Source organism: Manacus candei, unplaced genomic scaffold, assembly GCF_025592945.1.
Source record: "Manacus candei isolate 608988 ecotype Guabito, Panama unplaced genomic scaffold, ASM2559294v1 h1tg000044l, whole genome shotgun sequence".
Classification (NCBI taxonomy): Eukaryota; Metazoa; Chordata; class Aves; order Passeriformes; family Pipridae; genus Manacus; species Manacus candei.
This window is the reverse complement of record NW_026138092.1, coordinates 2,947,304-2,974,784: the sequence shown is the minus strand read 5'-3', so window position 1 is coordinate 2,974,784 and position 27,481 is coordinate 2,947,304. Positions and strand designations below refer to the sequence as shown.

General features: G+C 39.3%; 1 protein-coding gene across 2 annotated transcripts in view; it reads left to right on the top strand.

Annotated features, from left to right (window-relative positions):
* Window positions 1-27,481, top strand: part of ST6GALNAC3 (ST6 N-acetylgalactosaminide alpha-2,6-sialyltransferase 3) — a 214,734-nt gene that overhangs the window by 147,858 nt on the left and 39,395 nt on the right. Inside the window, exon 4 of one of the 2 annotated variants that reach the window (XM_051796106.1) lies at window positions 2,847-3,378. The exons of the other annotated variant lie outside the window; for it this stretch is intronic. Within the exon in view, the coding sequence (XP_051652066.1) occupies window positions 2,847-2,871 (25 nt within the window). The 3' untranslated portion in view covers window positions 2,872-3,378. Of the gene's footprint in view, window positions 1-2,846; window positions 3,379-27,481 lie in introns of those variants that run through there. 2 annotated transcript variants of the gene reach the window in all.

Sequence of the window (27,481 nt, the reverse complement as noted above, 5' to 3'; positions counted from 1 at the left end):
ATTTTTCAGGTACTTGATAATGGATCTTTCTTGAACCATTGCTTGGCACTTCCATTCTTTCTTTTTATAAAGTAATTCCTTCAAAAAATGCTAATGAATTTGTCGATCTTAATTCATAGAGGGTTTAAATAGTTTCATTGTCACAGACTGCTTTATTACCTGAAAAAACAAGGGTCTAAAGCATGAAACCTTAATGAAATAAATAGATTTTTCATTATAAAACACTTAAAAGCCCAACATCTATTGCTATTTGTGGTCAATCACCAGACGGCCAACAACTCTTTTGGGGTTTATATTCACTCTTCCATTTCCTGGTAAAACACCAGTTGTTCCTGAGCGTCCTACATTGATTCCCTGCAGCCCATTAGTAACTGCATTTATATTCTTTATGAAGATTTTCCTAATTAAGATGAACATTTTTCTCTATTAGGCAGATGGAACTCAATAGAAGAAGTCTCTTCTTTATTAACAGGCCAGCAAATGCTGTACAAAGCACAGCACTTCTGTTAAGAAATACAGCTCCTACTACATTACACTAATTACATAGTAAAGTGAAACTTTATTAAAAAATATCAATATTAGCTATTATTTTGTAATAAAACTGTGGCTGCATATAGATTGGTGTGGGCTTAGAGACCTATTGATTCTGTGGTGATTGCTGACTTTACCCATAGAATTATTTCTTTTCACTTAATGATTTAAGACAAGAAATATATAATCAGGCCATACTCTATCATTGAGCATTTTCACATGATCTTTGAATTTATCCAACGTCTATTGCTTTTAATTTATCATGTATTCTTTAAGTGACCCTGAATCTGTTTTCTGCTCCTGACAAGCCATATGTTAAATCTTTATACAATGTTTGGCACGGTCCTAATTACATGCACAGCTTTTTCATCCTGTCCTTTAAATATTCTGCAGCTTTCATGATTGAGAGCGTGGCTGATATCTCTCAGAAGGAGCACTGGCACTGTGTAGATGGGATTCTGCTTCGAATTTTGTCGCATCCCATGAACATACACCTTTTGAAAGGGTGATGTCAGTCAGTGACTCCCACTGTGTACTGCAGTGCTTCCAGTTTTGCTGCTGCTGCTGAGGATATTTCATGGTTGCAAAGGCAAAAGTCTTAGAGGGAAAAATTAGCAGAAGCACAGATTTTGAATGAAGCCTTTGGTGTTTGTAGGACCTTTACTGGATCATCTACTGTAGTTCAACGTTTTTGATTTTTCAGATCACAGTGTGTAAAACAGACCTTGATTTTCCTAAAGGAGCTTAAAATTTTGAAGGAATATAACTAATCTTTTTTTTAAATCAAGAAATTAATCTATTTTTTTTAACTCTACCTTGCTACCAGCTGAAACAGTTGTCTTGAAGACCACAGAGTGATTACCATTGAAGTTTATATTTACTACCAGTTGTGACACGGCAGTGCTTTTGTGAGATATATTAAATAGATTAGAAAATAAATATAATGTTGCTATTGCTTTAGTACGATACCTGTTGGTTACTGGTAACTGTGGGGTTTCTAATGGAAGCTCCCTGAACTGCACTGAACTGTATTTACAGTGTTTAGTAAAAGACAGTACTACATTCAAACTGCATTAGATGCACCAGGAGGTTTGTGATATAGAGTTGCTGCTCAAGTGAGGATAGCAACTTTAGGAGACTTCAGGGAATAAACCACTACAGTGATTTCTTGCTTCAGATAGAGATGAGTTCCTACACATCTGTCCAGCTGCTAGTTAGTCAAACTTATGAGAAAATGCTTTTATAAGAAAAGGTGTATGAGAACTAGTCTCGACTATCTTACTGAGTGATACTTAGCAAAGATTGTCTTCTCAAAGCTTTTTACAGGTAGGCAACACAGCAAAAGAATAACTGTTTGAAAGTGCCTTAAACTGTAGAAAAATTAGTAAACAAATTCAGAAAGGAAAATTTAATTTTCCATTAATCAAGCCTATGTGAGACCTCACAGACATAGATGTGAGAAAAACGGGGAGGGGACAGTGAACTTTCTGACTCACTGAGTTAATTTGGAACTCGCTGTAGGTGCTTGCTTGTGCACATCTTTAATATCTATTATTACCCATGTGAAGACAAAGCAGATGTTATACATTGGGGTTTTTTTGTGTCTGTTGTCATGGATCCCACGTAAAGAATTCAGGCTGCAATTTCAGAACAGCAAAACTGTACAAATCTATCTATCTATCTATCTATCTATCTATCTCTCTCTCTATGTGTGTGTGCATGTGGATTTATAGCACATGTCTTTGAAGGTAACTCAAGATTCACAGCTGTACCTCCTGGAGGAAATGGTGTGCTGTTGGGATGTGCTACAACCTGCCTTTAGAAAACAATCCTTGACTACGTCCTGTGCAGCTCCTGTGACACTCAGGTTCTCTGAGCTCTTCACTGTGAGGCAGCCATGCATTTAGAGAGTAACATGCACAAGAGCAGCATGTACAATTTTTCTCTGAGATTCACATCTTCAGCGGGTTTTGGAAGTTGTAACAGTCTGGAAAAACATAACTGTAGCAGTGGGGATTTATTATGAATTTTGAATCTTATGTCTTCCAACAGTTTGTGTGACATCTCAGATATTACCAGCGTGGGGCTTAGTTTGGGTGTGAAGGGGAATACTTTTTTCACGCAGGTGTTCAAAGATTCAGCTGTTCTATTTTCAAGACTTTGTAAGCAATTCCTGATTGTGGTAGCATTCAGTGCAGTTGGGACTGTGAACCAGAGGCACCACTCATCTCATAACCTGAGCAGTTAGTATTCAGTAAACATGCAAATTGCAATAGAAGAAAAGGTTTCTTACTGCCCGTGTTTGTTCTTTGCAGGTTTGTTGTTAGTACCCCATCCTGATCTTTGGAGACTTCTTTTTCTCTGTTTTTGTTTTCAAAAGTAAGTCATCCCAGCACACATATCCTCTCTGCTCTGGTCCTACTGATTACAAAAAGGAGACAAACTCCCTGGATAATAACATTCTCTACATGACTCATTAAAACATTCAAAGCACAGGATTTGCTGCAAAGATTTGAAAATTGCTGCAGATGATGTCACTAGCGTAGAAGAAGTCAGAGAAAGGAAAGAAAGTGACAACAGATGAAATTCTGAAAAACAAACAGCATGCTTTTATCTTAACAATAAAAACAAAGATAAATGTCAGAAATATGTGCTCTGTGTTCAGTTTGCTCTCCATATGTTGTTTCAGAATTTTTTGTGAAGAAAATTCATTAGAGTTGCTAGTTCTCCTGTCTCCAAAGAGTGTTCCAAACATTTTCCATGAGAGTACTTCTGAAAATATGGCAGTTATCACTTAAGCCTCAAAATGCCTTTGTGAGGCAGAGAATATTCATCCCCTTTTTACAACTTGCCTTCCCTGAGAAAAGGACGCTGGGGGAAAGCAGAAGCTATTGCTGTGCAGAAATTCATGCCCATAGGGCTTTTTGGATGCTGTACGTTCACCATGAAGGCATTTCAGCTTCACACAGTGCTAATTTTGGGGTGGAGTGGTCTGGAACTGCAAAATGGAACAAATTTCTGCTGCTTTATAACCTATTTCCAGCCAAACATGGTGATGTTCTAACATTTCCTTCTACGTGAAATTAGCGGTAGTCCCTTGAAATTTTACTATCAACCAAAATATTAGGAAAAGAAAATAGTCTGAAGAGTATCTGCAAAGCAGTATTCCTCTAAAAGAAGAATTTCAGTTTCAATTTTTTCAAGTATTATTTGTTTTCCTACTGTGTGTCCATCCCTTTTAGCACTCTTTCCCCACCTTCCTCTAGTCCATTAAGAAATGTGATTGGTGTTTGTCATGTGTTGCTTTTTCTTTTATCAAGAGAGAATTGTGTCTTTGCCTGAGCTTAGTGGCTGTGGGTTTTTGCTCTCTCTCTCTCTCTATGCTGCTCTGATTTTATATAAGTGATGACACTGCTGAAATATGTTTTGTATTTGGAGTAGAAGAAAGCAGTGGTCCTTAACTCCTTGGGGCTTATTTCAGGGTCTTAAATTGCCTTCACCTCCTCTGCCAAGAAAGCACAGTATTTGACAGAGTTGGATTTCAGCCTCACTGTACAGATTGTGCCAGGGATTCTCAGTTGCAATGACATCCCGGGGCCTTCTCACCCCTAGGGGTATTTTGAGTCTTGTTCGTGGAGTGCCTTGAGGATATGAAACTTCATTTAACTTTATATTGGATGTCCCCAGGATATCTTCAAGCTTCATGTACTGCTTAGATCTGTCTAATCACTTCCTGCCAAGCTACACTGGTTTGCTTGGTTAGAAGGTGGGCAAAGAATGGATGAGTAACTAAAGCCAGTTCAGTGCTTATTGGTGGGAAATAAGAGTATTTCAGGCACTGTTACTGGATATGGTTTAGGATGGTACTTGAAGACGATATATTGAAGGAAGGCTTATTCCAGTTTCCCTTCCAAGTTTTTAATTTTGTATCCCTTGAAAGTTTCCCTTTTTTTTTTTTTAAATAATAACCACTGGTGTCATATAAATTTGGCCAGTTACAGGATAGCAGTAGCTAGAGCAGCTCCAGATGTTTTCCTTAAACTTTTTCTCAGGTCTGTGTACCAGGCCTGAGAGTGGCATATATTATAAATATTTTCTTCGTTAATACTTTACATTTTTCCCTGAGGCTTTCATACTGATTTCAAAACCATGGTCATCATTATACTAAAACGGTGGCATTAATACATCAGTCTTTGTGGGTAGATTTTAATATAAAGTTTCAAAATAATTGCCCACTAATATGAGAGGTGGAAGTATGTATAGTATTCTGTTGCTTGTAATGTAACCATTAAAATAATAATTACATGATAATGAAAAGACTCATTATGCTTTAGTTTATCTTTGAATAAAGTTAATAGCTAGTGAAAAGGAAAGGTTATGTCTAACTACATTTTACAGTCCTTTTGCACTTCCTGTAAAGAGAACATTTTGCACAGAATTGTAGATTGGCATGCTTCAGTACAGTTTGTATCCACTCTCTGTCTGCTTCAAAATATGACTGTTTTAAAACCATTGGTTACAAGTTCCTTTTTATCAAATGGTACATGCAGTCTTCACAAAGAACATTTTTGAAATTAAGTTTTCAGAGCAAGTCAAATTTGCAACACGGCTGCATTGAACAAAAATTTTAAAATAAATTTAGATTTCTCAGGTTTGAAATGTTAGAAGAATGAAGGCAGCTTGACACTGAGTCAGTCAGTAGGATACTGTCTCTCTTTATAGGAATGAGAAATGTCAAATGTATACATTATCTATCATCTGTGGCAATTTTGTGTTAGTGTTGTCTACAAGCCAGCAGCATTGTCAGGCACAGGAGAAAATTCCTTTTCTATTGTATCCAGAGGTGGAACATGCAAGAACAAATAGAAAAACAGTGCTTTGACAAAGAAATGTCTCCTTTTGTATGGTGGGATGTATGAACTCTAAGTTAAAAGTGTTTAGTTCAGGAATGCATAGATAGAGCTCCCAAATTATCTTAATGGCAGGAACAGTAATTAGAATTGAGACATTTTCATGGTTTTATATCCAGATCCGACTACACTGATTTTTAAAGATCCAGTAAGATTGTTCTCCAGTTTTTAATACTTTGCATATTTTCTAAACATGATTTGGTTGAATGTTACCTTTAAATGTCAAACTCTTGGAAGTGGGAATTATATAATCTAATCCGTTTCACTCCAGAACAGAATTAAGAGATATGAATTAAGCAGTTGCGAATGAATTAGGCATTAAAAATGTAATTGCATTGATTTTTCTAGGTATTACACCAAATGATATCAATAGAAAATGTCTTTGGTCTAATAGTGTGATATTTAATTAGTTTATGTTAATTGCCTGCATTTCAGAAACAAATTACTTGACTTCTTTATTCAATGAATGAATGAATGACTTGGCCTTCTGCCATTCCTCCACTGCCCAGTGTCCTGTCCCTGGACAGCCAGGCAGTGCTCCAGGCTGGGAGGTCAAGGTGGTGAGGAGAGCCACAGGCACAGCCTCACCACTGCCAGGACACCACGGCAGTCTGACCTCCTCACCAAGCAGGTAGAGCAGCTTTTCCTCTCGAGGGGAGGAGACTGTAGACTTCCCACCACATTCCCAACTGCTCTTGCCCGTAGCTGATGGGAAGGCTGAGGCATCTCCAGGCTCAGGGCGTGGGGGTGCTGTAGAAGAGAGTGAAGCTGGAGACCAGCTGAGTTGGTTGGTGCATCCAGGTGCTGGATTGTCTCCTTTGAGGTGACAGGTCTTGTGTATTTGCAAAGGTGGGGTTTAATTTTCTGTTCCAGTGACCTAAGTGATGGGTTGAGTTTGTGAGCCACAATGTACATGGTTTTAGGTTGTTCAGAGCCTGGTTACTGTCCAAGTGTTTCTTTGGGTTCCAGGAAAGCTCAGTACAAAAGCATACACTGTCTGTGAGTCTTGAGGCCTGGCCCCAAGCAATTCTGGAAGCATTTCAACTTTTTTACCTTCTCTTACACCTATCTCAGACTCTCCCATTTGGATTAGCTAACTCAAATCAGAGGCTGTAATGTTGTCACTGTGCTTTGGTCACAAACTCTTCCTCATTTGTGCTTCTCTTTAATCACAGAGTCACAGAATTGTTAGGTTTGGAAGGGACCACTGGAGATCATCCAGTCCAACCCCCCTGCCAAGGCAGGGGCACCTGGAGCAGGTGACACAGGAACTTGTCTGGATGGGTTTTGAAGGTCTCTAGAGAGGGAGGCTCCACATCCACCCTGGGCAGCTGTTCCTGTGCTCTGCCACCCTTGATGTAAAGAAGTTCTTCCACTCATGCTGAGGTGAAACTTCTTGTGTTTTAGTTTATGGCCATTGCTCCTTGTCCTGTCACTGAGCACCACTGAAAAGCTTCTGGCACCATCCCCTTGACACCCACCTTTGAGATATTTATATGCATTAATGAGATCCCCTCTCAGTCTTCTCTTTTCCAGACTAAACTGGCCCAGCTCCCACAGTCTCTCCTCATAAGAGAAGTGCTCCAGACCCCTCACCATCTTTGTGGACCCTCTCCAGTAGTTCCTTGTCTTTCTTATACTGAGGAGCCCAGAACTGGACACTGTGCTCTGGATGTGGCCTTGCTAGGGCCAAGTAGAGGGGGAGGATCCCCTCTCTTGACCTGCTGGCCACATTCTTTCCAATGGGATACTTGTTTGCATTTTACATGTTTCTTGCTTTCCTTCAAATATTTTTTTCCTTCTCTGACATTTTTTACTGATATTTTTGGATATTTTTTCCCCCTTTATTTCCTGTCTCATTGTGACTATGTCATCTATATAACTTTCTTCTTTCAGCCTTTTATCCTTTTATTGTGAAACATATTGCCTCCAACACACATCCTGTTTTCAGCACAGCGTCTTTTAAAACAGCTCACAAACCTGCAAGTTATCTGATGAAGAACAGCTCTCCCCTCTGTGCCCTTGCCCTTGCCCTTGTGCTTCCTCATTCACTTGAATCCTGGAGCAGAACACCTAAAAGTCTGGTCTGGAATTGCAGATCTCAACTCAGTACATCCAGTTCTTAAAACAAAAACAAAATACCACAGTGGGACGTAGAAGCTGTGCATGATTATTTATTGATGATTGTTGGTTACAGGAATTAAAACAGCAGGGAGCTCAGATTTTGATCAGAAACCAAGTGATTTTTCTGTAAACTTTTTATTGTAAAATGTGAGCATAATATAAACCCGTTGTGCTCCTGCTGTTAAATGTTAAGCCCTGGCATGACCTGCTGTATGAACAATGCATGTTCCCTGTCACACAGGTATGTAGCTCTGGAGATGTGAGGTGTGTGTGAGGTCCATGTGTTTTTGTCTGGTTTTTTTGTAAGCGCTTTTCAATTATAACAGTACAAGATAACCAGCCTGGCAGTGATTTTTAGGTCTTTATGTGCTACAGATATAATATGTTAGCTTTTAGTTTTTGTAACATCACCAACTGCTAGGGGAATTGATGTTTAATACATTTCTAAATAAGTAAAACTAAAGCATAAATAAATAATGCCTGGTTTATTAGTCCAGGTGTTTTCAGCATTGCTGAAAGTGGTTTGATGACAACCACCAGCACTGGCAGTGGAAAAAAAACCTTATTTCACAGTGATTATTATCATTATAATAAACCATAATTGAAAGATTACAAAATTGATTCTTTTAAAAATTAATGTTGCATGAGTGAGCAGGCTCCGTGGCGTTCAGAGTTTTTCAGTGTTGCTTGGAAGGAAAATGGCTTATTTTATTTCCTGGCAGAAAACTGCTGATTTTCAAACAATCGCATTAGAGAAAACAGTCCCAGAGGGTTACAGGAGGCAACAGACCTATGTCATTATGCTTTACCCTTTCCTGATGGGTTCGGAGAAGAGCCAGAAACAAAGGAAAGTTACATTCATTATTGAGAGAGCCTTGGGAAAATCTGTTTGGCCAAGCAATTTTGCATGAAACGAGTGAGGAAATATTTGACTGCAAAGAACATAAACTCCTTCCATCAATATGCAATTTTCTGGATCCATTTGTCCAAACGATTATTAAGAACAGTTTCTAAATTTGCAGTACTTTACAACTTCAAAGGACTGTGAAAGCATCAACTAGTTAAATGGATGGAAGTGTTTTTTAATAAATAAAAAAAAAAAAGACCAAAGTCATTTGTAAGACAGTTTAAAGTGCAAAGTATTGAAAACAGCAGGAAACCTGAGGACCTGGAGTAGCAATCATCTGCCCCAATCAGGAACATGGAAACCACAAATTTATCTTTGATGATTTCCTGTAAATATGCCCTTTGAGGACAGATTGCCCTGCCCAGTCTTGCGGAAAATGCTCAGAGTTACATCTCTTCTCAGCGCAACATATGGATCTCAGCAAGCCCTGCTTCTCCATTTCCGAAGTCATTCTTCAGAGGGAAAAGTCTGAGCAAAAACCTAGTGAAATACTCTTGTAATAATGCTGCTTAGCATCCTTCAAACCTGCTCAATCTGACTGGAAAACTTCTTTCTGAGTTGTTGTTTCTTTTTTTTTTTTCCTGGCCATTTTCTTCAGTAAGATCTGCCAAGTTTTCCAGACCTGTTATCCTAGTGGAAGTGGGTTTATTGATGTTTCTGTTCCCTTCAGAATGTCTCACTTTTACCTAGGACACACCAGTACAAATAGCTTTCCTCCCCCTAAGTGTGTAGCAACCTGTGCTACATTTGGGTCTCTCTGAGTGTCCTTAAGTGGACTCTCTGTGAAGGAATACACCTACTCTGGGAAACTGCTGGCTCTTCTCCATGTTGGGGATGGCTTGTGCAGATGGGGGGAGCCTGGTCTTTCTTTCTTGCTACCTCTCTGTAGCACTTTGCCCCTTCTGAAGTTGTGTTACTGGGTCTGAACATCTGGAATCTGGGCTGCAGCCAGCAGTGTCACATCTTGGTGGCTTGGGCTTTCCAGTCAGTGCCATATCTCACATTTTTGAGGCACAGACATCAAAGAAGCCCAAGAAATTGGGGTTAGATGTGGCTTATTCATTCCCCAAATATATCCTGAAGAGTGAACATGCTATTACATTTTTAAGCTGATGTTTATGCACAATTTCACGTTGTCCAGATAGTTTGCAGTCTCTGAAAAAGTTTTCTGTGCTTGAATTTACAGTAGACATATAATTTACCACATTTTGTATGTGTACTCTTACTTGATGACAACCTCCTACTGGCCCTATGTAGTGTTTTATTAAATAGAGGGACAGTTCTCAAGCTCATCCTTCCAAGATTGAAATCAGTGTTCTTTCACTGGTTAGATTTCATTAATATTATTTAGCATTTCATAATGCATATAATCCACAGATATTAAAGCACTGCAGGACATTAAACCAACTTTAGTTTCCCAGTTTTCCTGATTGTAAAATTCATGCAGGGAGTCATTTGTCAAGTTGCACACAGGTGTCATCCTGCAAGGCTGAGGCAGAGCTATGAAGATATCCTTCAGTCAGGGTTCCCAAATTGTCCCTGACATGCTACCCTGACATTCAGAAGGCATAAGTGTGTATTCTTACCTGTGCAAGTTCATGCTCACCTGGGATTTTTATAGGCAGACAGAAGTGGAATTTCTTAAAAGAATTCACTAGAAATTGCATGTTTCCTAAAATCCTGTATGACTCCACTCAGCTCTTGTGTCTTGGCCTCTGTGCAAAGATAGGCTTGTATTACTCAGCAGAGCCTTGTTTAAATATAGCACTTTGCAGGAGGGAGGGGTGATCATTAGATTTGGGAAGGAATATTACAAGACATGTTGGAGCACTCCATATTCAAGCAGTTGCTTTCTTACCACTTCCCAGCAGTCAGCATTGCCCATCAAAGAAAATTGCTAAATAGCTCTGCTACATCATTCTTCATTTGCATTAGAAATGGCTCTAAGCAATAACAGGATTACAGCCAAAAAGTGCCAGCACTTTATCATTCATTTATTTGATTTAATATATAGAGTTACCTATTTGAAACAGCATTTACTTTTCTTGAGCTCTTCGTAAAACCCACTCTGAATGGAAGTGTTTAAGGTAATGACGACTCCGATTAGTTCCCTTAGAACAGCATGACTGGAATCAGATGCACTACTTCTCTTTTCATTAGACATTTCTGAGCTGCTATGAGTGATCTTATAGCATGAGAGGAAAGAAATTAGCTGAAGAAAACCAGATGCAAATAGTCCACAGCATGCTGCTACTCTTCTTGCTCAGCATAGTAAACTGTAAGCTTAGGAGCCTTACAGGTGGCATTACTAGAACCTGATGCAGACTTGCATTTCAGGAAAGGTGGAAAAAAACCATGCTTGCTGTGTGCTGCAGCTTTTCCTTCACCTGCACTGTGAATTGAACAGTGTTACAGCTTCCTCTGCCAGCCATTACCACCTTCTTCCCCTCTTCTCACAGCCACCAAATCCCTGTAAATCCAAGCCTGGTCTGAACAGCAGATCGTTAATCTGTTTTTCAACGTGCTCAGCCCCCACCACAGTCAAGAGGTCAGACATTGTGTTGCACATTTGTTCACAGATGGGATTGCTACATGGGATTGCTGCATCAGGAGCTCTCTTCTAAGAGAGGAAGATGTTTCAATTAATTCTAGGAAATTTGAGAGCTGGCAGCTAAGTTTTGCCAGTGTTTTATTCCTGCTCATGTTTCTTGATTGTCAGTAACTACTATTTATAATCAGTGGACATGGCACAAATATAAGGAAAAACATTTTCCAAAGCAGCTCCTTGAACAAATAGCCTGTATTACATCTGAAAATGGAAGAGTTCCTTGAGTAATTTAGGCCTCTTGAATTTTCTTTTTTCTACTGAAGTATCTGGAATTCCCATGAATTACCTGGGAAGCAGAATTGGGAACACGACTGTAGGATGTTTGCATGAGTTGAAGAAGCAGAATTTTTCTGGTAACATTCATCTAAATCTCTTCCACTTTTTTTCCTGAACATGATTATGAAGTTCTGCATCATTGCTGGTGTTGCAGGTATCTTAGTATTATAAAATGCTTGTAGTAATAAATAAAAGAGGAACGTGCTGGGCGTATACTGAAGGCTGAGGTTTTGCAGTATATTCTCTCTATGTCTAAAAGTAATGTAATATCACAGCAGAACTATTCCTTTAATATCTAGATATTGTGGTTTAAGCAGAGAACATTGTTTCTAATAACTTGGTCTCTCCACCCATTCGTTCCTTTCCAGGCTATCTCAGAGTGAACTTTGGGAGGTGTGATAAATTTATGATATGAACAGTTCCTGCTGTCTGCAACTACAGACAACAATTCATCTTGCATGCAGTTGGCCATCTAATAATAGTGGCTTTCTGTCCCTGTAAATGGAGATTAGATTCCCAATGTGCTTCAGCAACTTCTGTCCTTCCTCCTCTGAAAATTTTAGCTTATGTGTAAATAGCCTAAATAATTTCAGTGCCCATAAAAGTGATGGACTAATGTCATACACCAGAACCTGGTGAAACCTCTCCAGTTCTGTGAGTTTGCTGTAACACTGCTGTCCCAGGCCTTGGCCTCTCTCCTGAGCAAAGACTGCTGGTCCAACTCATTTAAATTGGATTTTTATTGTGTGCACGAAACCCTGCCATGGACTAGTGAAACTATGAGGTTGTCTAATCTAGATTTGCCCTGGGCTGTCTCTGGGATGAAAAACTGGAATAATTAAGCAATGTAGAGGTTTATTGTTTAGTAATTTTTTTAAACATTTTTAAGAAATCTGCAATAGCAATATCTACAGTTCAGTCATTGCTTCAAAAGTGAAAGACTCCAAGGCATGACTCAGACTCTAATGTGCAGAAGCAGTGAATTGAAAGGAGAGGGTATGATAGCAATGTGATAGAGAATCTCAGTGAAAAACTTCCTGAGAAAATACTGTTTAAAGTCAAAGTTACAAAGTGAATGCTTTTCTACTGAGGACAAAACCTATTGGTTTCAAATTAAAGGTTCACACAAAAGTTATGTCTGATGTGCTTGATCTGCAGTAATTGATTCTTCTAATTCCTAGAGGAGCCCTCACTACTTAAAATACAATTGAACTCTGCATTACCTTGAAATGTTGTAGTTTAAGTTGTATCAGCCTAGCACTGAGCAGTACCAAGTGGGCTACAGATGCAAGCTGAAAGTTTAGACCCTTTTCACTTCTTTGTTTCATGCCCTTTGAATGCTAAGCAGTTGGATCAGCAGCCTTTCCCACCCTACTTCACAGATGTTTTCGTTTCTTACATTCCTGTGCATGGGAACAGAGCAGGAGAATTCAAAATGCTATGGTTTGCTTTCATTCAGACTGGCTTATGGGCTGGGTTTTCTTTTCTGTGTTCTTGTCTGATTCTAAAAAAATCACCTGTAATCACCCATGTAATATCAAGGCTAATATAACAGCCTGATTTTCATTATTGTTTGAATAAATTTTCAGGAAAAAGTTAGGATTCTGCTGAAGCATTACCTTATCTATCAGAGGAAAATGTATTTATAAGCCACTGTACAGAAGCTTATATGAAGATAAGTTGAATCTCATCATGTGATCTGTACTCTTATGGATTATAGAAGTACTGGCCTTACAGAATCAGTTTTTAACATTATTAGTGGCAATAAATTTAGTCATCAGTTCTACAAATGAGTCTGGCTGTAACTAACAAACTGTGTGTGTCTGTATTTGTAACGACTGCCTTGATAGTTTCACATATCAGTTCAATAAAACATCTTCCACTCCGGGGAGACATTTGGGCAGGAATATCTCAGTGACATTCTTGCCATTCCCATTACCATCACTATGCACTCAGAGTAAAATATGTTTTAAAAATTGATTGGGTATGTATTTACAACATAGATCATAAGACATGTTTTTTTAATGGTGAGGAACTCCCAGTGATGCATTCTTGTGATCTGTAGCATTGATTTGGGTTCTTTGATTTTAACGCTACAGAATACTGTCATAAAACTTTTAGACTCTTAATGTCATAGGGTGCAGCTTCTTGACACAGAATGTTGATGTAAAAGGTGATAGCTACTGCAGGCAAGAGCTTTCAACCCAGTGAAAACCAGAGGCTTGCATTAAACATAGTTAACTGAATTTGTATTCTTAACATATTAAACATAAATATGCAGTTCATTGAAATGACATAAGGCTGAGATGTAATGCAGGTAGACTTTGGCAGTGTGGAGCATACCTCATTTGGTTTAGAGACTTCAGGCAGTTGTCAGGAAGTGTCTTTGAAAAGTATTTTTCTGAAAGAGTTATCCAAAGGTAGGTGAAGCAAATTTTCTACCCCTTCTTTATCGACTAAAGACAGTCTAGATGACTGACCTCGACACCTTAGCTCTTGATTAGCAAAAGAAGGTGAGGTAAATAGTGGTTGTGTGTTATATCTTCTAGCAGGTTTGTGCAGTTATTTAGCATGGTGTTGTACTTAGTTCGAGGTTTTGGTAAAGGCATGACAGAGGTGGTTTGTTCTTAGCACAGCAGAAAGTTCAACTGCTCTATTGTATTCTTTTCAGTCTGATTCCCATCCTGGTTCTTAAGAATTACTTGTTTCTGGCAACAAAAAACTGGGTCTGAAACTTGATTCCATTCTGGGTCAGAGGAAAGAAAGGTGACATGGAAAGGTGAGTGTCACAGGTACCAAACAAAAGGTAGAAGATTGGCCAGATAGCAAATGTAGGAGTAGTAACTGTGAAGTATTTTTCCATGGATGTGGTTATAGTGAACAATATTGCAAAGCTTTTAATTGTTTTACAGAAGTCCTACAACCATCCTAGGTGTATTAGAGTTCACTTGGATACAGAAAAGTCTTGACATCTCTCACTGCAGTGAGATTACTGTCCAAAGTTATCTGGAATCCTTCCAGTGCAAAAATTAAGTATAGAAATGGCTGAAATTGTTTTGTTAAATTTCTGTGGTGACTAAACTCAGATGGAACAGTCAAGACAACAGCACTGTTGGCTTAAGTATGTGAGTATGGTTGGCAGTTTTAGTTGGCTGCCTTTCTTGTGAAATTTGTTCCTCCCACTGGCACATTAACATTTGGTCTTCCCAGTTCTTAGGGCATTGTTTGGACACAGACTACTTTTTTCAAAATTTACATTTTCTTCTTTAAGAGAAGGGGGAAAAGCTAATTGTGTTTGGAGGAATGCCTTTTCTTACTAACAGGTAGACTGAAGTATCTTCACTGGGAGGTGCGTGTGTGTTCAGGAACTCACATTCTAAGCCTCTGGAACACCAATAGGTTGGTAATTTGGCAACACCAGTGAGGACAGAGCTTGCTTTCTGTATAGCAAGTTCTCTCCTGACCTTGTAATCTTACCCTCTAGGACTTACAGAGCTGTAGCTGGGTAAGACTTTCCTATAGACTCTTGTGTGACTCTGCCTAACACAGCGTTGTTACCTGTTTTCCCCGTGGGATGTGGGATAAAGGGCAGAGCAGTGAATCCACTGGAGGGAGTGATAGAAAATAAACTCCTTTTGCAAAGGACTAAGACACCTTAAGCTGATGCTCGATTTTATTTACAGTGCCTGTTCAGACCTGTGTCTCTGGGACTAACCTTTTGTGGCATCTGCCGGCCGGGAGCGAATTAACTTTCCCATTGATCGTGAGCAGATTTTAGTTCTGGATATTACTATTACTATTCCAAGTGTTTCCTGCTGCTGTTAACAAGAGTGTGCCCACTGGCCAGGCTGGGGCCTCAGGAAAGGCAGTAATTCCTTGTGGCATCGCTGCCTTGGGCCCCTCATCCCCATCCCCTCAGCAGAGCCATTGCTGGGTTGTAGCAGCCAAGTGAGTGGCAGCTGCCCCACAGTGCTTGGGAATACTTGAATCTCCATCACCTTCCCATGCTTTAAGGAGCTTCAGGTGTTGCCACAGTGGTAGGATAGTTGAATGGAGGGGATCCAGCTCTGGCAGGCTGTCTTTCATTGTTCCAGCTGTTCACAGCTGCTCTACAGCTGATTGAAAGGGCATTTACTGCTCTCATGTGAATAACCCTGAGGGATCAGAAAGTCAATTGTGCAAAGCACCTACAGTCAGTACCAGATGTGTGTCTGGGAGCCACTGCAAAGGAGGCTGACATTGAGAAGAGTTTCTTGGTGATGTTTTAGGGACTGGCAGGTGGCTACAGCAGCTCACGAGAATTTAGGGCTGATGAAAAAGGGTGCAGAGGTTACTTAGCACACAACTATTAGGATTTTAAAAGCTCTCTTTGCCCCTCCTTTCCAGAACAATACTGAGCATCCATCCCCTGTAGTTTTCAGTCTGTCAGTTCATCTGTGAACGAAGCAAATGTTACTTTAATCGTAGTTCATTAGTTCCATCTGGTGCCAGGGTGGGGAATGGAGACCCTTTCTTACCTTACAAAACATTATATACCTTTCCTGCCAAGCTGCTCTACTGAATAATATTTGGAGCCTGAGGCTAACTAAATGTAAAGGTTTGGAATTGTTTCTCTGTTGGTCTTCCCACAGATGCATGTTTGGCTCCCTGGATCTGACCACTGTCTAAAGAAATTAAGACCAACAATATTTTAGTTAAAGCAGTAGTATACCATATGCAAGGCCAGAGATGCTCTGTGTGATGCCCACAAAATTTGGTATCTGTCTGCTTTTTTTCTTTCCCTTTAATCGATAGAAATATGATTTCCCCCTAGTTCAAAGGAAATTGAATTTTCACATAGCAGGGGAAAACAAATGCCCTTCAGCATTGCTATCAGTGAATTGGGGCACCAGATGTCTTTTACACGGGTCCAGCATATTGTCTCTCCATTTCCAAGTCACTCTTTTATGCTTCTATTTATTGTAGGCAATTATGCTTTGACCCAAAGACATAATCCTAGTGGAATTAAAAATCATGTGCCCTCTTTGTATAAAAAAGCTGAGTCTGATTTTATGAAAAAGAAATGCAGAGAATGAATCTAGTGGGAAATTAGGCAGTAGTATTTGATGACTGTAAATGTATTTATTTATAACAGCTAATCTTGGTGGAAATGAAGAAATAAGATGAAATAATTAACTTTACTATTTATAAAAGAGTCTCTTTTATCCACTGTGAAATACAGTCACCTCCAGGATGAAATGCAATGGCTGCTAAAGAGCATATAGATATTTAAGTGTGAAAGGAAAGAACAAATGTGCATTTGACACAGTGGGGAAAATGCAGCATGGAAGGAAAACATTTTCATGAAAATGTTGCCCCTTTTAGTTGAAAACATATTTTAACTGGCTCTTGTAATTATTCAAACTGGAATTTGATCATAAAAGTAAAATGACTCTGGCCTTGCAAAATGCACTCTGACATTTTTAATAGCTTCAATACAGAAAAAGCACTTACTTTACAGTAAAATAGAACACTTACTCTCAGAAAGATAAAGAGCTTCATTTTCCTACCACAAAGACCAGTTTTACTGATGATGTCACTGAAGTTATTGCAGACTTAGAACAGTGCAGGAGGAATCAGGACTAGCAGCACTGGGACAGAGGTGAGAGTGCTGCTCACTGAATTAACCACCCTTTTCATAAGCCCAGAGACTGAAGGAATAACAAAGAGACTGGCTGGCTGTTGAGAACTCTCTGACCATGTGCAGGGTATCCCGGAGCTCCAGTTAAACCTTTATATATCTCCAGAGGGAAAGAGGATGAATGATACAGCAAAGAGCACTTTGCCAAACAAAATAGAAAGATCCATGGGATTGCTGCACTATTACAAATGTCAGCATACAATTAGGAATCAGTCTATATATACAAAATGTTTTACTGGGCTTCTTGAGTGAAGTTTACAGATTTTAACAGGAGACCTATTGAAACATAAACTGCTGCACCATCTGTGATACATGTACTCAACAGTTCTTCTGCCTAAATTAGATCACTAAATTTAAATACAATATATGCTATTTTATGTATAACTACTGCCCTCAAATCAATCCACATTCAAACAGTAATATCTAACTTACATGCTGACTGAAAGTCAGAGGGAGGGTCTTGATAAATTGAAAAAAGGCAGCAAAGTGATTTTAGTATCATAGTATCATTGATTAAATGCATGAAGCTAACTAAGAAAATAATCTGCAAGGAGAGATGTTGTGATAGCGGTCACGTTGTGTCATCTATTTGTATTAAATGCTAAGGGAAGAGAGAGAGAGAGAGAACTTTGAAGATTTGCTTTTCATTATAGTATGAATTGATGTTCAGCTACTAAAATGAAATAGGTTTGCATAAGAGTTATGACTGTCAAAAACCATTTGGAATTTCATTCTGTGCAGAGAAATTAAAATTTTGAGTGATTATGTGAAAGACTCTTCTGAGGCAAGATTATAAAACCACAGCTTTCCCTTGTTACTGGATTTTTTAGATTAGGTGATATTCTTACTGTTTGTTTTATCTCATCTCAAATACTTTTTAAATGACTTGCTGAATTAATATCATATTAAATTCAAGAAACTATGGTGATGGAACAATATACTTGAGATTTTAACTGCATATAAAGATATTCAAAACTATGGGTCATACATCTAATGCAAGTTAGCCATCTGGGTGTATACATACAAGAAATATTTATTTCAGTTTATAAAAGCAATCTAATTGAGTAGACCAGACAGATACACCATTAATTACATATTACAATACAGTCTGATCTGATATCAGAAGCAAAACACTTGAAATTCAGAATCTCTTGACATTTTTCACTCATTTCCATAACAATCAACCACTCAAACCTCAGTTCTGGAGGAAATTATGATACTGGAAAAGGAGTTTTACAGTATGCTTTCAACATCCTGGGTTCAATTAAAATGGAAGAAATCACGAGACTTGTCCTTTGAACAAGCACCTGCAGATGAATGTGTATGAGTCCCCTTGGCATAAATTTCCCAGATAGGCTTAACTAAATCTTGGAAAGCAGAGCAATTTTGAGGGGTCTCAAAGTTATGACAGTTAGATTTCACAGCTATGGTATTTTACAGTACTTGAATATTGCTAAATGGTTGCTCGAGTTCTGGGCCTATTATTGTAGCTGCATTCTAGAAATAGAGATTGTGGCCACACTGCTTTATCCTCTTAGGAATGTTAGAACAATCAGGTAGTAGAATTCACCACAAGATCCTAATGGGCATTGTAGCCACGGATCTGAATGGCTCATCAGTGAAGAGCTGTCAGTCACACCATAAAAAAAGCACGGGTAATCTTTTGTGCATTGAAAGCTTTTAGCCTGTTTTTTGCACTGTTTGCAGCTAGCATCTGTTTTAAAGGAAACAATAAAACAACAAAACTGCCCTCTTGATGACGGAATCAATTTTTTTTTTTTTTGCATGTACATAATCAAATGTTGAGATAAAAGTGCAAAATATGTGCAGTCCTTCGAATGGGTGCCCACTGATAGAAATGCACTTGTGTTTTCCTTTCTGAAGGCTTTTCTAGACTTGTAGTAACAAGCCTGACATTTTTTCACTGGCCCACAAGGTCACAGCTTCAGTCAGCTGTCTTACCTTGAAGTCCCACAGTGTGTTGGTTTTCTTGCTTTTTGAACTTTGGCTATTTGGTGCAGTCAGTACTGTTGGGGGGGAAAAAACCCACCAGATGCTGCAAGAAGATGTCTCTGGAAATTGCACATGAGCTCATCATTGCATCTGCACTGACACGTGCTGGGGACCTTCTCCTCTGAGTTCCTGTGTAGATTCTTGGCCAGGAAAAGAAGCTTGTTTGAGGTGTCTTAATGCCATCATACCCAGGTGTCCCAGGCTGCAGCTGAGCTTTCCACAATGGTGAGATTTAAGAAGGATAAAACCAGAATTCTATTAATTTGTGATCTTCGGCTTTCAGAGTTTGCTTTCTGACTGTTCTCTGAAATCATGATGGCTAGGAAATCTTTTTGGTTACAGCAAAAGTGGCACCTCCCATCTAGTCAACTGATCCCACAAAGCAGGGCTCAAAAAATGGTAGATATTGGAGAATTTACAATAAAACTTTGTAACCTCATAGCCCTAGGGTCTTGCCATTAGAATAAAAGACACATTTGGATGAAGTTTTCTGTGTTTGTGTGAAGTGCTGTAGAGGATAAGACATCCTGGAAAATGGTTTTGCTAAGCTTTTAATGTAACAGCCCAGATTTGATTAACTTTCCTTTTTTCACTGTAGAGTCATTTCAGTCAAGGTTACTACTGGCTTTTCCCCTGGACTCTCGGCAGAGGCAATGAGTGAGGCAGGCACGAGCCTGTTGAGAGATCCTTGAAGGTTCAGCTCAGATGCAAAGGTTCAGCTCCCCTTGCTCTTCAGGCATGACTATGCAAATAAATTTGCATTTCCTCCCCCAAGCTCACATCCCTTTCATCTTAACTGCAGCCTCTTGTAGGATTTGCTTTATTGGCTTGCAGCCAGCGTCGTGTCCTGTAAAGGCTGAGGAAGGTGTTACAAAGACACTACAGCAAAGCAGAACATTTCAATCCAAATGGGGAAAACTCCCTTGGAAAAAAATGGACTTTAAATAGCTCCTCAAGACAGTGCCCCCTCCACTCTGCCACACCAGTTACCAGTGATAATACATTATAGAAGGGACTGATAAATTTGTTCCAGTGCTGAGCCATCAATATATTTCACCAGCAGTGGCTTCTTTCCTTTTTATCAGCTCGGCTGTGTTTGAAAGCTGTGTACACAGATGACAGTTTAAGTGATACTAAACCATTACCTCTTGGATTATGATCCAGGCACCTGATGAAAGAGAAGCTAAAGTGTTAAACCTTAGGAAGGGCAAATGCATACATGTATGCAGTCAAAAATACATTACTGCATCACATCCTGAAGACAAAAGTAACCATAACCAAACATGAAATACACCATATTATTTTTCACAGACTTTGCCAAGCAAAATATAGAGGCCTGTATAAGAGGCTTTAAAAAAAATCCTATTATTTTCTGGAAATCTTCAGATGCTTACTCTGGGACTGTACTGCTGAGATACTGAATTGGCATTGCCACTCTGGCATTACTGGGGAACCTTGGGGTAATTTTCCTTTCATACCTACCTTCCAGGATGAATTGGTCCTTTCTGATAACACTGGAGACCAGTTGAAACTGAAAACCAGTGTCACATACTTTAAAGACTACATCTCAGTGGCTCCTGTTGTCATTTATGAAGCTTACTTGAATTTCAGCTAAAGCAACTTACTGTAATTTTTATGTGTCTGTTAACAGCAAGATACCTCAAAAAGGCTGTCTGAAGTTGACACCTTAAGTCTTCATGTAGAAACCTAAAATATACCCCAGTTTTTCAAAGTATACATGCAGCAGTTCCTGTATTTTAAAAACATGGTATTTTTTCCTTTTATTGTCACTCAAAAATAAGATGAAAATTAGGATAATAAACAGGAGAGTGCATTGATTGCCAGTGCCTGGTGCTGGGTACTGAGCAGAAATGTGCTCTTAAATATCCAAGCAATTAATTTGGAGATAACATTTATTGATTGTGTAGAAAGTTCCTACAAGTCAATCTAAAATGTGTCATCCAAAGATGTATTGTTATAAATACAATAGTGAGCTTTGCACTGGATGTGTGGTGAATGTAATGGTTTTTGAGTGATCCCAATTGCATTATTTATGCATCAAGTCACCTTAGATTTCACAAAGATATTTTCCCTGGAGGATTGAAACCATGGCAAATAAAAGCTTGGTAAACCTGGCCTTTGATAAGGTGATGCAGTGGGGAGGTTGCTGGAGGATTTATTCTTATGTAGTTCTTTCATCTCCAGCTGCAGGTTGTCTGGGCCCCCCTCCCCACGTTTGTTGGCACAGTTCTGACCCAAGTGCCTCCTCTCTGGGGTGATCTTCACTTTCAAGCCTGTCAGACCTGGTTTAGAGAAGAGCGACTGCAATGTGGTGCAAAGACATGGAGTCCAAATACCATTTAAAGCCTTGGGGCATTGACTGGAGGTGTTGGAGAGTTGCCACTCTCAGTGTGCATTCAGTGCACCTAAAACTTGAGCTTATCCTTCCCAAGGTGAGGACTCTTCTGTAGCAGGCCTTGCCACAGCAGAATTGTGGTTCAGGAGTTCGACAGCAAAGTCAAGCCCAGATTTCAGCCCTTTCCTTACAGAAGTATCTGGAGAGTTGGACTGTGAAGGTTTCTTTCCCTTCCTGCTGTTATAGCTTGCTGCTTTCCTGTACTGAATAATCTCTACTTTGGGCAATATCCATGTTTAGTGCAGCCCTACTTGTTAGACCCTAGATGCGCAGCTGAGAGCAAAGTAGCAGCATTAATCTTCACAATGAAAATGTATTTTGGGACATTAGCACACATATGGTGAGGATTTTTTAACCTACATTACTGTATGTAACTTTGCAGCTTAATTAATCAATTAGGATTAGTGCAGTTTGTAATCAAGTCCAAGAGTGATTGATGCATGCCATATTAATTGCAACATTCACATGAAGCATGTCATATACACAGTCATTTTACAGCTGGATTTCACATTGGATTGCTCATAAGCACTTAATGGCAGGAATATTTTAGACTTGCAATCAGGGAAATTGTATTGCACAATATGCTTTATATGTTGTACACCCTGCTTAGATAATAACTCCTCCATCACTGATGTATCCTCTTGCTCCTCCCTCCTGGTTCGATCGTTGGCAAAGCAGTCCATTTTCAAAGGCTTTTCTTTGCTGTGGAACAAGAGGTATAATTAAATTGTATCCCAGTAGTGAAGGTTTCTAATGATGATGAGCCAAAACTAATTGTATTGATTTGTTTATTACTGGCTTAGGAAGCTCATCAAACAAATGGACTGAAACTATTTCCATATTCTTATCTGTTTGGTAAATGAGAAACAAATAACACTTCCATATGTCTGTTGCATGGTGTCACGGCATTAATACTAATTCTGAAGATAGGCTCAAGCACAGGGAGGGAGGTTATCCTAAGTGCAGTGTTTCTACAGCTAAGAAATACCACTTTTTTCCCCCATTTGTGTCCTGGGATGAGCAAAATGAAGATTTTTTTTTTCTTTTTTTTGTCAGAGATGTTCTGGTTGCCAGAACTGGGGAGTAACAGACTATGCCCAGAAAGTAAAAAGACTGAGGCAAAAGAAAGGAAACTGGTATCATGTTCTTTTCTCCATGCACGTTTGTTCCTTGACCTCTGGATTAAAAAAAGCTGGATGAATAATGTGAACTAAAAATGTCTATAAATATTCATTTTAATTTTTAAATTAATTTACTTCCCACTCTCACATTAACTCTGCAAACAGTCAAGTAATCACATCTGGTATAAACGTTTGCAGAAAGTAAATTTCTGTATTTCATGTATGAGTTTTTGAAGGAGCAGAGTTTTCATTTGGAATGTGCAAAAATTCCTATTATTGTTCTCCCAGTTGTGGCCCAGACACAAGTTTCTCTGTCCTATATGAAAAATTACTTTTGTTACATAATGACTTAAAAATGCTGGGCTTTTTATTACTAAATATTTGTGATCAATTTATAGAGCAAAAGGCTGTCCAGGTTGGTTTAAGCAGGTGCTGATCTAAAACCATTGAAGCCAGCAGTAGTTATTTGTTGTCTTGAGTGTGTTTTAGATCAGTCTCCTCATGGATGCAGCTGAGAAAATACAGAGCTAGGAAAAAAGACTAAGCTAATTGCGTAAATTGTTATTTTAATTGAATTTGGGGGACTGATTGTTTTGATGCTGTGAAAATGTGGATTCCTCCATAGTGACACGGTTACTTGTGCTTTGTTTTGCTCTCACAGTAATACAAGGAAAGTGGCCACCCTAATCAATTTAGAGCCTGAATGTACTTCCAGTGGAAGCAAAAGCAAGCTTTTTATTCTTCGGAGCTGTGTAACACGAGTTAGAACTGCTGTTTATACGTGTGGAACCATCTCGTTCATTTTCTGAAATACACCTTCCTCTTGCACTCAGCTGTGTGTTTTCAGTTAGAAATGTTTGCCACATTTCACATCTCATATGCTGTGGCAACTTCTGTTACCTAGCAGGTTATGGTCCAAAGAGGATTCGGTGTAGTTGGAGGGTGAATTACCCTTTACATCCCTTGAGAAGCTGATCCTGTCAGTTTGGCAGAGCATTGCTCCAGCTGCTGCACTGCATATAATGTCTAGACTGTGGATAAGTTAATAACACTAGAAGTAGAGCAAAAGGCAGAGGGAATTATACAGCACAGTTATTAAACTTTGACCTTTATGATGCTTTAAAATCATAAAACATTTTGAAATAGGTACACTACATCCAGGATAAGCAGTACTGTTGGGAAAACTGCCTCTCGATACAATGCACAGCATTTTTATCAGGATCTCTCTTCATATTCCAGTTTTTGTACCCAGCAATTAAAGACTGGTAGTGCTGCCTTACTTCTAGTTATGTTGTTTGTGGAGATCTGCTGTTAAAGACAGAATCTGGTGTGCTGGGATGTAAAGCATCACATCTTGTCTCTTCTGCCTTTTGTACTCCCATTGCACAGCCATGGTGCTTTACAGGCTTCAACATTAGGCTCACACCCTGGAGCTGGTGAAAGGGGAACCAGCTCTCCCATTTTGCAGATGAGAAAACTGAGGCACCTGATTTTTTAAAAAAATTATTTATTTATTTATTTTGTCAGGCAGAGAGTCTTGTGGAATAATGAAAAACAGAACTGAAGAGATTCAAAATCTTACTCAGAAACTTGCATTAGTACACTTGGCTTTCTTGATTTCTCTGTATTTACTGGGGAGAAAGCCTCTTTTCCCAGACGTTGGAGTCCTTCTGAGAGTCATCCAAGAAGGAGAGGATTAACCACAGAGGTCAACTTAGGGGCTCTGAGTTGCCTTGTGAAGCTGTCTCTCTTTGGTGGCCGTAGAAAGCCTGGGGAAAAGTGTCTCAATTAAGCTGTGTGAATATCCTCTCTCCCCATGCTGTGTCTTGTGCTATAATTAGAAGGCAGCTTTTATTCCCTGTTTGTTGCACTGATATGCAAGGGAAGAAACACAGGTATCAGGGAACAAAAAATTCAGACTCTAGATCCATGATCTAAGCCTATCCCTTAACAAATGTGTCAAAGGTAAATATTTTTCAGAGTTAGGATTTAGATTTGGCTCATTTTAAAGATTCAAGACCCTTTGGAAAATGTGAACATTTCTTGGTTTAGGTCGCATACGTTGCTGTCTTTCCTCATAAGTGTAGGGCTGAATAAGCACACACTGGTCTCTGAGTGACAGAATTCATCACCACCCATGAAAGTTGACATTCACAGAGGTAAAAAAGGTGCTTTTTTGCGGCAACAAACCCATAGTACTTTTTTTCTCAAGCTGTCTGAAAACCTGCCCATACAGTTGTGTACATGGCATTATTTTGTTTAACATTTACAAAACTTGTGGAAGTTTTTGCATTTAAAATGGTAGGTGAATCAGAGGTCTTGAGAGTACTAATAAGCCAGTCCTGAAGTAACCATTTCCATATGTCATGTCACGTCATGTCATTTGACTAAAGTTTGAGTTCCAGAAAAACAACCTCCCAGCCACTTGGTATGCAGACATTTGTTTGTGCCCTCCGGTTTCTAAGTTTTGCTCTAAAACTCAGCTCTGTTGCTACTCCACACTTCAATAATACAAACTCTGAGAGCGTCTTTTTTTCTTTCACCTTGCAATAGTAAAAATATAAACGTTGAGATTGGTCCCACAGGTATAAAGAACATGCATTGAGTGCCAGAGTTCCAAAGCAGTAGGAGAAGCGCTCAGCAGCAGGATGGGAGCAGCCAGCGCTTGCAAGGTCGGATTTTCTGCACGCAGTTGAAAGGAGACAGTGGCATTTCATTTCAGAGCTATTAGAAGAGCATAAAGCAAAAACTTCAAACCCTTAAATAACACATTCGGGGGTTTTTGCCTTCCCTGTTTTTGTGCTTTTGCGTGGCTTTCATGTTTTGCAGACATGAGCATTGGAGTGCAAAGCACTCTTAGAAGTACGTGTGGCTGTTCCCTTTGTCCACTGTACCTCAGAACAGAAGAAAGGTACTGGCAGTGCCTCCTTATAGTACTGAGGAGCAAAAGAGAGAGAAGTTTGTCACCTGTCAAGGCTGTGTGACGGTAACAACCCCTTTGTGGCTCACTGGAGAGCAGCAGACATTCCAGGGAGAAACTATCCTGTAGAGCAGACAACCCCGTGGCTGAGATACCAGCTCCTTATGGTGCTTATTCCACAAACATTCCAGGAAGAAAAACCCTGGAGATGGGTTTACTGTCAGCAAAGACTTACAGGACTCCCACTACGTAAAGGGACACTTTTACCTCCTGTTGCCCTAGCAGCAAAGTAAACAATCTCCTGAGTGCTTTTGAAAATCCTTTCTTTTGATGCTAGGATGTTTGTAAATATGCAAACAAAGAGGGATGAGAGAGGAGCAGGCGTGTCAAGGGATTTTATTTATGAAGCTATTCACAAATGCCTTTTGCTCTGTTTACTCACCTTTTCCCTTAAGGAGAAGTGGATAGTGCCAAGGATTTTTATGAAACCAGCTGAAATTCTAACACAGCACCAAAGCCCAGAATTTTGTTGTTTGTTGTTTTTTTTTAATTTCACTAAGATTGATATGCTGAGCATGGGATAGAGAAGGAGACATGAAAAAACAAGAGAAAAAACCCTGAAGGGGCCCTGAAGGCAAATTAGAGATGGCAGACAGTGTTTTCATATTTAGATTGGCCTGAAAAGTAAAACACTTCAAGTTCATGGAAGCCTGTGAAATGAAGGAATCAAATGCTATTGTTTTTCCATTCTTTCTGTCATTAAAATGAATCTTCAACTGGACATATTATAGCTACTGTCAGTGGGAACAATTCAAATTCCTGTACCCTGCAGGTAAAGAACCCTAACTTGCCTCTTCCTGAATATATCCTCGTGGACGTCTCTGTGAGGCTCTCTGGTGCAGTTTGCACAGTCACAGTCTCGTTCCCAAGCCCAGCAATGTTTCAGCATGCCCAGGGCATCACAGTGAGCCTTGGTGCAGACTGGGTGACACAGTGCTTGAGGACAAGCCTGGTCTGGAGGTGACCTGTCCTTTTGCAAACCCAGGAGGATTCCCTTGCTTTCAGAGCAGCCTGTGCAAAACTGAAACCTCACTTTCCCAGTGAATGAGCCAGTGATGATTCTTTCCCCGTGTAGCCTTCACTGACTTTTTCTGATAAACAGCGAACACCAATGCTTTACCTTCCTGTGGCAGATGAGAAATCTTGGTCTCAAATCTCAGATGCCTGGCTCTTTTCTTCTTTATTTCTGTTCTTACCCAGCCTTCTCCTGACGACTGTCCAGCTTTGCTGTCGTAGGTTGAATAATTCAGGGGGGAATGAACTGTGAGTTGAAACAAGTGGACAGTGTTCCACCACTTGTCCGCTTAAGTTATTCACAAACTGCCTTGAAATAGGACCTTTGCTCTGTATCTTAAGTGATTGCAGTGTTCCAGCTTGAGTTATGACTGTATAGTATAGTAAGCAGCTGTGTTCAGTTTTAAATAATCAAGCACAAACAATTTTTCCTTACTGTATAACTGAACAGGTATTCTTTCATTTTAAGTGCTATTTTGGCCTGACACTAATGAGTCATGTCATTGCACTAAGTTCTCTTAAGCTTTTTTTTAATGTTTCTTCAGTGCACTTCACATTACTGGTTGCCTCCATTAATTCCACCTGCAGTTACCAAGTTCTTTTAAGCCAAGTTACACATTTGAGTGTCAGAGTCAGTGTCTTATTTTCTAAAAATCTTAATTTCCCCCAAACTTCCGTCAATAACAACTTTAAAATCCATTTGCAATGTAAATGACTCAAAGTATAATCCATCCTGCTGTGTTCCAGAACACTTCCTTCTTGTTTAATTGCCATAGACACTTTAGTTACTAATTAAGCTTTATTGTTTATGATGTTGCATTTCATTAATAGTTGTGATAAAAATTGCATGTTCCAGCAGATTTTTTGCATGTTAATGCCACTAGTGGAGTAGAATTCAGAA